This window comes from Lethenteron reissneri, chromosome 32 (genome assembly GCF_015708825.2).
Source record: "Lethenteron reissneri isolate LAM-NWPU_2019-01 chromosome 32, ASM1570882v1, whole genome shotgun sequence".
NCBI lineage: Eukaryota > Metazoa > Chordata > Hyperoartia > Petromyzontiformes > Petromyzontidae > Lethenteron > Lethenteron reissneri.
In genome coordinates this window covers 9,025,489-9,039,850 of record NC_083810.1, presented here as the reverse complement: position 1 = coordinate 9,039,850, position 14,362 = coordinate 9,025,489, and the positions used below count along the sequence as shown (strand labels likewise).

General features: G+C 46.1%; 1 protein-coding gene across 4 annotated transcripts in view; it reads right to left on the bottom strand.

Moving 5' to 3' along the window:
* Positions 1-13,546, bottom strand: part of LOC133349977 (calnexin-like) — a 23,926-nt gene extending 10,380 nt beyond the window's left edge. Inside the window, exons 1-8 of one of the 4 annotated variants that reach the window (XM_061563892.1) lie at positions 13,486-13,546; positions 10,935-11,254; positions 10,195-10,268; positions 9,770-9,828; positions 7,010-7,151; positions 2,620-2,701; positions 1,492-1,684; positions 646-835 (exon numbers count right to left, since the gene is read on the bottom strand). In XM_061563892.1, coding sequence (XP_061419876.1) covers positions 646-835; positions 1,492-1,684; positions 2,620-2,701; positions 7,010-7,151; positions 9,770-9,828; positions 10,195-10,268; positions 10,935-11,222 — 1,028 coding nt within the window. In that variant the 5' untranslated portion in view covers positions 11,223-11,254; positions 13,486-13,546. The other 3 variants (XM_061563893.1, XM_061563894.1, XM_061563891.1) reach the window with 3 other exon arrangements.
* Between the last annotated feature and the right edge of the window lie 816 nt (positions 13,547-14,362).

The window sequence follows — 14,362 nt, the reverse complement described above, 5'->3', positions numbered from 1 at the left end:
AGTACATTAGTAATAAAAATTTTACAAGCGTGTCGAACACGGTAAGAGTAACAAGGAGAGGATGATACAACGGAACATGCCTTGGCCTGTGGTAGCGCTCATAACCTTGAAGACTACTTGGATTTTATTGCATAATCATTGCAGTGTCACCACGAAAATTACGCATGTGAGTAATGCTAAGGCCCATTACCCGTGTTACCGCACAGCTGACCATCGTGTCACCAGCGCATTGTTAATGTCCAAGGACGCTCTCCAAGGTCATTTATTGCCAAGTACTCTTTTATGGCAAGTTTACCTGTGGGTAGGTCGTCTAGACCGCGTAAAATTATAATTGCTTCCAAAGCGACCATATCGCTCGCCATTGTTTACTTCAGCCACACCACTCCTACCACCGGCAAAGCTCACGGAAACCACACCACTGGTCTGGCAACACCAATTGTTCCTGGCCACACCACAGCTAATCTGCTCAAATCAACACTACCACTCATTCACCACAACGCTCACACGCTGAACCAGACCACTCATTCTTGACCACACCACAGCTAACCCGCTCCAACCAACACCACACTCACGCCGAACCACACTCACGCTCTACCCCAACCACACCGCTCTGTGTCGCTGTGTGGCCACACCACCCACACCCACCAGTCTTCGGGCTTGACGGCATCGGGGTCAGGGATCTTGGCGCGCTCGTCCCAGTCTTCGGGCTTGCTGTCGTCGGGGTCCTCAATTTCACGCGCGGGGTTCACGGCCGGGGTCATGTCCTCGAGGAGGCTCCCGCTGCCCACCACCGTCTGGTCAATCAGGATCTCGTATCGGTTGTCCGGGGACAGCACTGTCGAGGGAGAGCGGTGGTGGTGGCAGTGGTGGACGGAAGGGTTGGGAGACGGCGGGGAGGTGGACGGGAGGGGAGGTGGAAAATTGACAAAGCAAAGTTACAAACAACTAACCCAGGTTATAAATTCTATACAGCAATGATTCCTACCCTGCAGGGTCAGAATACTATTATATGTTAAGGTGGAATGGTTAGGATGTCTGCGCAAGGTTTTGCAGAACCACGCTCAGATTGGCTTTTATTTATATTCTCAGGTAGAAGACTAATAGGCCAACTACAAAGTATAATAATAATTGCAAGTATGACAAAACGACGGCGCAAACTGGCCGGAGAGGGTTAACTACAGCAGGGAGGGTGCTCAAAGAATGTACAGCATTCGGATCCTACAGTGGGGTGAAAATACTCCAAGGTGTACACTAAACTCTGAAGTCATTTTGGAAGAAAAAAATTCTGAAAGTGGGAAACAAGGGTGTCAAATATAAAGTTACAAAATGGAAGTGGCCGTGATGGCAATAAAGGCTGCATGCCTCAACATAAAAATCCTCCATTTTAGCTGTAAAATAAAGGAGAAAAAAAGTTCACAATGGGAAGAATTGGAGTGCCCAATACGGCGGCAGCGGCCAGATGGCTCTCATGAGGGCTCAAACGAGGCATACCCAGCGTGTAGAGGTGGGGCTTCTTGTCAGTGTAGTAGGGCTTGAGGTCAACATCGGATTTCTTGGCATGCTTCTCCTCGTAGGTGCCCGTCTTGGGGTTGCGGTGGCGCATGATGAAGTGCAGCTTGTAGTCCTCGCCGCACTTGTCCGGCCCGAACATGATGGTGTAAGATGTCTTGTCGTAGAACTTGGTCTAGGAGGGAGGAATACATGGGGGGGCGTGGGTGGCAATACAGGAGGGCATTTAGGCTTGCCGCACATTTACCCAATGGATGAAATGGGCCCCTGTCCAATTTAAAAGACCCCCCCCATCCCACTTTTCATAGCCCTCCCCCCCGGGCCCTCTCAGTTCGTGGGACACCGTGCAGTAGCACTGTTTGCAGATTCGATAGCTATGCCACTGATGGCTGTGATATACAAGTTGATGCCAGGTTCGCCCAAATCACACATTCGATAGTTCGTCTCTGCCTGCGTCATTTGGCAAAGTACGGCCACATTAGCACACATTGCTGGTTGTGGTTTAGTCTTCATGAACACAAGATTAGCTAAACTTCAAACGGATTGTTTAGGGTAAGGATATGAATGATCTAGCCCAGCAAAGGTTTTGATGCATTCCCACCATTCAGGATATTAAACAGCATGATTGATGGTATAATAGAAACGAGTAAATGTGTTTCTGGAATTTAGAACGGTTTTAAAAGTACTTGGGAAAAGGGACGATGGCGGGAGAAAAATGGGTTTTCTGGAGCAGTGAGAGGAAACAAAAATAAAAGAAATTTTTTGCATAAAGATTTTTTTGGGTTATATCGTGAAAATATAAAAGTGTCGTTAAACCCATCACCACCCAACAAAGGCAATTAGTAAGGGTTGTCACGAAAACAAACCCTGCCACTTAGTTACTACTTCAGCACCCCAGTGTGTTGGAGTAAACCCACAACATCTACAACTCGAGTATGACGTTTCGCTGCCGATTACAACTGGCCTCTTCAGGCAATAGCCAGAATTTTTAAGAAATTTTTGATCTGCAGAGTGATATTTGAACTAAGGTACGGTTATAATAACACATGTATAAAACAGTGTGGCTGTAGGAACACAAATAATTGCAGAGTGAAAGCGATCTCCACTCACCAAGTCAAGGTCGGCGTTTCCAGAGAGCAGCTTTATGTAGGCACCACCGCACTCGATGCCGTTCTGGAAATTCACCTCATATCTGCAGGAAAGACAGGCGCTTCAGTTTTGACGACTCATTTTCGCCACCACTATCATTCATCATCGTCGTCACCATCGCGAGCCACAATCTTAACTAGTGCTGGATAAAAGCCGGCATGTCCTTCAGAGTCCAGCGATGCTGCAATTCATCTCACTACCTGTGCATGAAATTATCTCATTGTCCCCATCTCACAGACACATATATAGGTACGCACACACACAAATGCTATATATTTATCTAGGAAACCCCGAGTCTTAAATAGACTTCTCAGCAGGGCCCTGCATTAAGGACATATTGCCAATTTCTTTGGAAGTAAAATAATGCCAACACTTTTGAGGTGGTAAAGCTCAAAGCTCTACACAGATGTATATTAAAGGAACCATTGTGGTACTCTCCTGACCACCTCACAGCCCCAAGGCCACAAAGAGTATTCCAAGGCAGTCCCCCATCCAATAATTATCCAGGCTTAAGCTTCCTTGGCTTCCAGGGAACATTACGTACGAATCACTAATTATATTGGCTGTACAATAAAAAGCCATTAACAAACGATTGCCACTACGTGTGCCTTTAATATGTATTCTGTCCAGTGGTCTGTCAATGATTGGCAAGAACAGCCACCGCATTTTATCACGAGTGTTGTCTATCAGTCACCATCCGCCTTTTAGCGACCTAAGCCCGCTTTAACTTTCTCAAAACGATTTCGTTAGATATATGTTTGTTCCCCAAGCCACTTTTACACAGGCGCACCACAAATGTAATTGTTCGCGCCATACCGTGCATCAAAGGACATCCTCTAAAGTGTTATACGTGAAAAAACATTTTTTGTTCAAAATGATTAATATTGTATTCAACACAGATGGGGCAGTCAAAGCAATTAAACTTGTATAATTATGCTCAGAAAATTCACTTTGATGAAAAAATCCCCACAAATTGTAGGGTTCTGACCTGAAATTAGTGACGCATCTATTCAACCATAAAAATAAATGCCCATGCTAAACGATACATGTAGTGGATGTGCAAAGATTAATGTTTTTCTCATTTTATAGGTTGGTATGTAATAGAAATTGGGTCAACCATCCAGCGACTGAGGGCACTGCCAATGAATGCAAAGTAAAACAAATTCCAATCTTGAATTAAATTGCTAGCAGCAACCCTGAATGGAAACAATTCATTGAAAAGAATGGCGAATAAAAGCATTCCTACAAAGCAAAATCGTACATGGATGAACAATATAGGAAGCACTGGAAATGCAGGCCAAAGTGGCATAGATAATGTAATCCCAATTCCAACTCTGCATGTTCTTCTCAGACACGGGGGGGCGGGGGTGCCTGCGTTTTCATCACCATTTTTATTAGGTCCCAAAATAAATTCCCGCCTCACAACACTACCGAGTGTCTCTCATTCAGCTCAGAAGTTTCCCCACTCTGAATTGGATATCAAAGCCACCTGGTGTCTCCACGCAGCTCGTTTCGCCGCAAACATGCGGTTGCCTCATTTCCATTTTTAGCTCTCCCCTTGCACGCACCGGCAAATGTGTTTTGATTGAAGCACTCCCGGCTTGGCCAACATAAATAGATGCAGTGCTTCTGAATGCTGTTCGGTCCAATCAACACACACATGTTTAATTTATGCACGAGCAAATTATCCTTAAGTTCGTCTTACTCCTATGGTCAATTCAATCATGTGTACACACGCTACCCTACTGGCAGGCTGTATCAATCTACTGCTGAATAAGAGTCTCCCCATACCTGGACAATTCATGAGGGATTATTTTACCACGCATGATGTTGGTCAATGCGGATCAGTCAAGGGGCGCAGAGACGTCAAAGCACGAAAGAACAGCACAACAGCGTTTGCTGCACTGACCTCTACCAGTCACCACGTAGCCTTACAACCTGTTTGTGAATGGTGGTCACCCATCTAAACACTGCCCATAGTCACCTCTGCTTAAGCTGCAGCGATATCATGAGATTGGGCATGTTCCGGGTAATTTGGTCACGCACAAATTCCAAGAAATGCAATGAACACCTAGACATCCGAAATACTCTTGTTCGCAAGTACCAACAGCAGCATCTAAAATGTTCATGTCCAAAGTTTGCAACCCCTTGCTCGGTAATAATAATCACAGCTGCACAGCGAAGGATTTACAGCACAATCGATGTCTGCAATTGGAGTTGTATCCCAGCGCGACCATCCACGGCAACACGGTTCGCCATTGACTCTAAACAAAAAGTTAGCGTGTGGCATGCCTTTGGGATCAAACAACGGAAAAAACCCGGCTCTCTTTCTGCTGCTCGCAGAGACAACTTTGCCAACAATGTTAAACACTCGAGGGCCAAAAGACGAACAAAGTGGAAAATGTAATGTCCTTCTGTAAAATGCAAATTTACAATGGATGAGAAAAATACATTTAGCTTGTAAAACAAAGCACTGTTTTCTGAAACTATTCCAATTCATCAGCTATTTTCTCTGTGCAGCCAATGGGAGTGGCTTGCTTTAAACTTTAAATCCACATTCCACTCGGCCACACATCTGTGCAAATAAACTAACAAACCAATCACATCCCCCCCCCCCCAGGCACACATTGGCAAGAGCATGTGAACACACACACACAGAAGCACTCCCAAACCAAAACGAGAAATATCTTCAGCTTTGCATTGGAGACTGGTGGTAAGCTCTTGTTGGTGAGCACCTACGGTAAGTGTTGAATAACCAGCACCACTCAGCCACATTTGTTTCCCGAGGACCAATGTCCTCACCTAAGGAAGGTCAAGAATAGACTCGGATACAATTTTGGCGCCGATGTTTATCAACGGCAGGGAAACGAATCTAGGCAAGCGTGAACATTGAACGCTGCTCACAACTACTGAGCTATCCCACCCTCTGCAAATTCATAAGCACGTAAACACATGCAAACAAAGACAAAGATCCCCAGTATAGCCTGTAACAGACTGTTGGGGAAAGTGCTGTTAGCGAGCACCTATGAAGGCCAGCACAGCACGAGGGGGTGGGTGGTAAACACCACGCTCGGCCGCCTTTGTCTCCCCATTGGCGATGTTTACACACCGCAACAGATACTCATTTGAGGCGGAGTCGACCTAGGGGAGGCCCAGGACCGGTTCAGATAACTGGCCGTGAAGGGAATCAAACCTGGGTCGCCAAATTCGTAGTGCACTATGGCTCCCCCATACATACGCATACAAACACATATGCACACAGGCACAAAGACAAGGATCCAGGAATAACCTACAAAGGCTATGGAGGCAAGTTCTATGTGTTGCGAGCACCTGTTAAAGCAAAGCACTCGTGCACACAGACGTGTACCTAGAACACAAAAAAAACACTGCACACCTGGCCCACTGTGCCAGAGCCTTCCTAAACGGTCTCATCAACATGCCTGCGTGGCTTCAAAAGATGAAGGCTCGCACAATAATGAAGGGATCAAAACAATATAAAACCCAAACGCCGTGCACCTGTTTCCCAAAGGGCCCTATTAAACAAGAGCCCACAGCTGCCATCACATTCACAAGAACACAACGGTTTCCCAGAGGGGTATAGGCGCCGCATTGGCAGTGTCACGCTCGGACCATCCAGTGTGGCGCCATATCTAGGTCCACGGCAAGTGATATCCTGCGCTGGCAACAAGACCCCGACCACCACACGGTCACTTGCGCCAGTCCAGGAAGCCAGCTGCAACGAGTGAGCACGCAGCGGCTTTGCACAGCGAGCACCGAATTGCGCGTGTTAGGAATGGGCAAGACAGGCGATATACAAACGGCACAAAAACGTCAGTCGAGACGAGCATTCCAAAACGAGACGCAGGGAACACACAGAACAAGACGGCACAAACGAGACAAAAATCATCAATTCTTGAACTCGGTCATGATCCTTGAATGGGGGTGACAGTTCCTGAAATTGCATGTGGATGTTAAATTGTATCACACCCAGTAATAACGGTCATTGCCAGCAGTTTCACAAACACTCCCTGCCTGTAATTTATTTCGGTGGAAACCATTTACAGTGTTGTTACATTAATACATTTCATCTGTAAATCCTGCATGAGGGCTGTTAAAGTGGTGAAAGCCTACACTAGTGCCTCGGCTTTCTATTCGGTATTCATTTTGTCATTGATCTTACCAATGACTTCCTATGGGTAGGGTTACAGTCAAGGTTAAGAGTTTGTAATGATCCAAGGTTCAGGAAAAATAGGCATTCATCCCACAACTTCGGCAAAGCGGAAATAGACCATAAAAAATAAAGTGACAGCATTAAAAGGCAAAATCAATGGCAGTGGTGTGGGACACGCACTGCACGATGAGCGGCTTGTCGATGAAGTGGAAGGGTCTGGTGAGGGCGCCGGAAATGGCGTGGTGCTTGGCGCGAGACTTCAGCACCAGCCCCTTGTCGTCGGGCAGCTTCCCATCCAGCTGCTCCTCCACGAGCCACTTCCCTGTGGTGGCACAAGATGGGGCACGCACCATCCATCAGTCGCTCATCGTTTGCCGAGGGTGGTGGCGGCGGAGAGCACGCGACGCTCCTTCATGCAGAGCGACGACCGGTCCCCGCCTAATGTTAATAGCCCCATATATACACTGCACTTTAGAATGAAGTGTTTGAGCAAACCAGAAACAAAAGTGCACGCCTCAGACAGTGGCATGGGGAAAACAGTGCTATAAACCAACTTCATTCGCTGTCTGACGTTGGGCAACCTTGAAAACTTTCACCAGAGGGTTCACCAAACTATCATCTCCATTTAATTTCCAATAGTGGTTTTGAAGGACTAGAAATGTCACACTGCTATTGAAATTGTGTTATCCCTGCGTGCCATCCGAGGCAGGCAATTCTGTTTATAGTGACTGGAAATATTTAATGATCCTCTATGGAATTGAACCTGCCTACTTTTCCCCTCTCAGCTCACTCAACTCCACCCACTCATACCTCTCTGATCTCATTCTACAACGCTAGTACGCATTCTCTGCTCCAAAAACCCACAACCAAATAATTCTGTCACAACCCTTCGCTCAGGGGGAAGCTGCTCATTCGCCACTGCTGGTACCTCATCTCACACTCCCTTCCCCCAGCCAGGCATACATGCTGTCGACTCCCTCTGTGCAAACACATGCCAGAAACTTTTTACAGATTTTTCTCTACCTTTGTATCAATTAAAAAATAATCTTCCCAGTATGCCGATTTCTCACTGTTTAGCTAGGTTACAACATGTTTGCACATGCTGTACCTACCAAACTAAGCTCTCTGTACTGAGCTGAGGCTGCTACATAAAACCAGACTTTCACGTGTCCAAAGCAAAACCAAGCATATTTTTTCATTAGGAGTGCTTTAAAATCTAAATATTTACAATACACGGGTCTGTTTCTCCATTTACAAAATAAACATGGTTCGTTTATATTCTTCAGTAGCATTTGTTTCCACCGGTCGTCAACTCTGGACTCGTTTACAAATTTCTGAAGCTCATCAACAGGACATGGTCCATTTATTTATCAAGAATTAATAATAAGTCAACACCTATTGTTATGCCACTGCTGGATGAATACCACCAATGCTGTGTTAAGTCACGGGAGATGTTTGACCACACTTCCCCATGTTGGTAATTGCGGTGAGTGAAACCAGCTGGGCATGATCGGTTTAGAAATCAAACACCACTGATGCAAGCCATGTCCAGGATTTTAACTCGGATCACCAGGTTCAATGGCATGGTGGCTCCAATCCCAATGCCACCTCTTCCCTCAAGATATAATATATTCATTCAAATTAATAGCAATAAATATAAATCCAATAATAGTTTTATTCAGAGCAAATTTACAGTCATTAGCAGTCTAACAACTTAATTTATATGGCTGCCCTCTGTCTGCTCCCAAAGGCAAATCCTCTAAAACATGTGTAGAGGAGAGCTCAAAATTAAGGTGGCAATTTGTTTTGCTTTGTGATGCTCAAGTGGTCCCTTAACACTTGTGTGCACTCGGTCAATGTCAAATTGACGCCGGCTCGTTGGTACTCGTTTAATCACTTATGGATGCCATAATCAGATTGCTTGGTCTGTCCTTTGTTTAACCAAACGAGGTTGCAATGAGATTATCGCTCTTGAAGAACTCCAAGGATCTTGTGAGTCTGAATCTCAGCAGCACCGAGGTTCTGCTCTCGGTAATGAGCTCGGGGAGGTATGGGTGTTTGAAATCTGCATTGCTTTGCATCAGACCTGAGGTTAATTATAATTACCGCACCACTATTCGTGGAAAATTACAATGACAATGCGCTTGTAATTCATTATGAATTGCAATGTTGCAATTGACCCCAGGTCTGATTGTGTGCTCGAGGATATTTTAAAAAATCCCCCAAAAAATACATGCTGTCTTGGGAGGCATGCAACCAGGCAATGCATCCCATACTGCATTCAAAGCTTCAATAAGGGACTTGAAATCACGGTGAAGTGTCTCATCACGGCACTGCAGTCATGTCACAGTCCCAAATCTTTATACATCAATGGGTGGTGTAAGTACAGCACTGTGATTAAGTGCCTGACTTGCCAACAGGAAGCACCGACAAAGGACAACTTGTTTTTGGGTTGCATCTTATTCTGACATGTACATAAGCCTTGTCAATCCACTGCTGAATGAAGGCCTCCCCTACGTGAGGTACGCAAATGTAGGAGCCAAGTACTGCACAATAACACAGCCTATATAACCTGTTATGCACAGTGATCGCCCCTTCAAGGACTGTGCAGGTTCAGCCATGCTTGGTGTGGGTGATTCGACATATTCCGGGAAATTTGTTCACAAAGCCTTACAATGAGCAACGCTCACTTTATTCATTTAGATTGTACGACATCAGTCTGGCCTTTCTTGCTGCCAAAAGGAATCCATCAGCAGCGCTGACACGTGACAAGTTTATGCCCCTTGCTTTATAAGGACAGCATTCATAGCCACGGCCGGCAGTCATGCGATTTCCTCAAGCATCCATGAGTGCTGTGGCATTCTCACCCCTCCCCACCCAGCCCTGACACAAAAGAGGACCATCTTCAACAGTGCAACATGTACAATTACACCCACTTACCATCATACTTAGCAATATCTTCATCCGTGTCCTCTTTCTTGGCTTTGGAAACGACCCAGCTGGTGGTGGGAGAAACAGCGCCAAATCGCCCAATTATGGCAAAACCCACACATGTGAACACGTGCCCTCCACTGCCTGTATCCTTTAACAAGACGGGGTGCCAAATTGGACGAAGTGACCGCCAGAAGCTGTTAGCCTCCCCAAAATTGAAATCAAAACCACACGATCCACAGACTAAAACGTACAACTAAACAAGCCGGGTCTATAATAAATGTACGATTTAGCTAGGCAAATGGTGTAGGACAGGGAGAATTACTGTGGGTGTCTGTCCATTTAAACATTAATTATCCCAAACTGTGAGGCAAGGCACTCCGTTAGTAATTAATGAAATAATGAAGCTGTGGGTCTGCACTCTGTGCACACACTTGTCCAATGTGCCGCTGTCGAAGGAATCCACGAAGTACGTGTCTCCGATGGGATGGGGAGCCTTGTACACGACCTGCGAGGAATGCCAGGCACACAGACAGCGTCTATGATTCCCAGTTGTTATGGGTAAACACCAGTTTTATCAGCCAAACCCACCAACAGCAATTTAATAGCTCAAGATTAAATTAACTACCCCTGCATCTATCTTAAAGACTAAATTAATATTTCCAAAACCGTCTGTGAAAACATGAACATATGGTGTTAACGTAAAAAATCTGCACTATGTAATCATTACGAGCATGGCCAACACGGAGATGCAGCAATGGGATCAGAATCAACATCTTTATTTATCCTGGAAGAATCCGATGAGACCATGAAGACTGGTGACAAAGTGCGGAGGACTTCATCCATCAGTCGAATGAGCTGATTCTGATGTATCAACATCTTTGCAAAGTCAGCTTTATTTTTCACATCTAATAAGTAAACACATTTTAATTTGTCGCTAAGCTTACTGAGATTATTCACTTCCCACTGTTTTACGAGAAACATTAATAAACTGAGATTGCGTCGCAATCATAAATCTCTGCTGCAGCCACTATGTGTTAATGAACAAACTCGACCACCCAGACTCCCTCCTCCCACCACAATCAACGACCTCTAACCTCCGCTCCCCACTTTGCTGCTGCTCCTCCCCACCCAACGGCTTGCTACATGTGGTCACGATATGGTGGGCTCATACCTTGGGGGCGGCTGGAGGCTCGGGCTGTTTGGTGTCCACGTCGTCCAACTCTGGGTCGTTGTCGATGTTCAAGTCCATGTCATCCTCTACATCATCGTCCAGAAGTGGCTCCATGTCGTGGTCGTGATCGTGGTCGTGATCGTGGTCGTGATCATGTTCGTGATCGTGGTCGTGATCGTGACCGTGGTCGTGATCGCCGTGCGAGCGAGCAGGGCCTGGCACCAGCACCAGCGTCAGCAGCACCAGCAGCAGCGACGTGGTGCTCAGCAACCGGCAGCGGGAAGCCATTTTATCGGTTTGTTAGGGCCTTGGTGAAGCACCTGTGAAGGGATGGTATAGGTATGATTCCACATCACCCCAATATTGCATCCTTTCATCACTCTACTCCCCTCCATCCTAGGCAAAGCTTTTCTATCGAAGCCTTCATTAAGTCGAATGTTGCGAAATGTTTCCTACTGCAACCAGTCTGGAACTCCATTCCCCCAGGCACCAATGCTGTTTACTATAAACCCCTGTTGCAGAACAGGCTCAACACCTTTTGTCGAGAATTTTGAGATGCAGTTATATTTATGTAACAAACTCAAATAGTAGTGTAATATAATCGTTGGCACGATCATAGGTACGGTACCAATATCATTATTATCAATGTCATCATTATCATCACAATGACCAGCAACAACCACCACCAAAATAAATACCACCAATCACCACTAGAATCACAAATGTCACTGCTAAAAACATTAACACCGACTAAACGGTCACAACCACTACTCATAATACTACAAGCAACAATGCAAAGATTGAAGTAAATACATGCTTATGCTCACGACATGTATCCAACCGTACGCGAGAATAGATTCTTAAAAAGGTTGTATGCGATTGGCTCATGTGTTCTCTACTGCCACTATAAACTTCCCGCACTAGAAAGGCGGAAAATAATCGAAAACCGAATCGTAACCATTCCAATCGTGAGCGAGCGATTCGTTACATGACTGCATTACAATCACCACCTCTACTGCCAGCATTGCTACCACAACCTTCACCATCACTATTATAACCACGACCATAACTGTCATAATAACAAACGCCACCATAATTATCACAAACACAATTACCGCTACCATCAACGCTCACATTGCAAAAATATTTTCACGTTCAGAATAAGCATTGACATCACAAACGGCGCTTGTGCCAGGCCTATGTGCACGTTAAAGGCCACGTGAAGTGTCGAACACCCACTGACAGGAGGTCACGAGACAGACCCAGGCAAGTTCTATGGGTTGACTGACTGAGATGACTGCTCGATGCACACCACTTGTACCCTCTACTGTGCATCACAACCACCAGCAGCAACATAGCTGCTGTCGGTGTGACGATCGGAGCTCCTGTTAACCTGACGATGCTGGATGCAATCACCAGAGAAACGTCGTACCCATTTCAATGTTGTAACATCACTCTCCAACACGCCGGTGTGCTGAAGGAATAAATATATTTAAAACAAGTTTGATTCACGTGACACTTACCATTGTCTGCGTCGGGTGGAGGAGGGTTTACGACACATTTTACACGAACTAACGCAACACACCCGATTATGAATCGACATCGCTTTTAACGCTCCAACCACTCATACCATCACGATAACTTACAACCATGAACAACATTCACATCACAACCATCGACCATTCTCTATGAACGTCTGGACGAATGCCACGGCCAAACATTAAAACGTAAAATCGCACTCGCACACTAAAAAAAACACCCTTCGACTCCCCCCCCCCCTCATTTCTCGTACCACAAAAACCCAACGAAACGAAAATCCATTCAATTAAACTTCCTTATTCCTTCATCAACTTAGCAGATCGTCGACCAAGCGTCACTCTCCGCTTGCAACCATCGCTACGGGTGAGGACGACGTTGCTACCGGCGGGGGGAACAATCGCACCCTGTATTTCATTCCAAGGACGTAACATTTGTTGGCAAGATGTGCGGCGGCCTCAAGAGGCTGCTCACAAATGTCCAACTCGCCGACAGATAACAACACAACAGCCGTCTAATGTCCAGACTTCTTCTAATGTCCACACGGGCAAACATCACGGGAGGGGGGGGGGCCCGGGACCGTGCAGAGCATTTTAACGTCACCCCCCCACCCCGCAAATTAATGTTTTAGATAGGCGTAACCGATTTTACACGCTAAAATTACAAGCCGCGCACAATGTTGAAGGTAACACGTTGTTGACGTAACACATTATTAATGTAACACGTTATAATGTGATGTTATAATTATAATTACAAATGGATGGGGAGGGGGGGGGGCGCCTCAGGCCTAGCAGCCGCAAGGCCGCGAGCTCGGTCATTCTACCTCAGGCGAAGGCTCGTTAAAAAACAAACAAAACAAAAGCGGTGCTTGATGACGAGCAAACAACAACCGACGGGCAATGTTATCCTCGACGTTAATTTCAACGAGAGATATTTTTTTTTAATAAACAATCGCGTCAAAAAAAAACCTTTTTAATTTAAAAGCCGTAGAAGCGGCCGCGCGACGTCCCCTCACCTCGGAGTCTCCGCGTCTCAGCCCCGCCCCCCCCCCTCGCGTGACGTCACGCGCGGCGCCCTCTTCACGCCGTGGACGCTCCCCATTGGCCGAGGGCGGAGACACCCGCGGGCGCGTGGTGGTGCAGCCGAGTTGACCAATGGGAGGGCAACGCGGAGCCCGGCGGCAAAGGCGGCGGCGCGTGATTGGTCCGCGGCGGGTTGGCCATTCACAAACGGCGCGGACGCGACTACTTTGGCCTCGGCGAGGGAGGGGGGGTGATTGATAGTTCGTGCATTATCTTAGTCTTAGTTTTTTTTATAATTAAACAAAATTAATCACGCATTTTTATAATTAGACAAGTATTATTCATCTGAAGATTGCACGTAAGGCGATTTCTTTACAGATCGTCGATTTTAACGCCTGCGTGAGTGGACTCATCACCTCCGAGTTAATGATTAATGGACTCGTCCGTTCGGCAAAGCAGCAGCACGCAGAACCGTCGAGAATGGTCGCGAGAATCGATTCCTGAATCTGAAGCACCCGTCGGAATCTATTATTTTTTTTCACTTTTAAACAGCAATTGTTATTGAGACTACACTGAAACCAGCAAGGTGGCGTCTTCCGCGAGCGATGACTGTCTTATCAGCGAATAGGTATCACCGTGGGCTGCTTAGGCCTCTAGAAGGTGTTTTTCAACGACGTAAACCTGATTTGCGGAATCGCTAAGCTGACGATTCCTACACCGGACGATTCAGACGGGCGCTGTCAATGGCCGAGCAATTACATCACAATAATATCTAGGAATATTTTACCCCAGATATTGCCTAACATTCTGCACTTGATTCTAGATTGGAAGCTTTCGTGACTGCAAGGATTCATACTCTTAGGTTTTTTC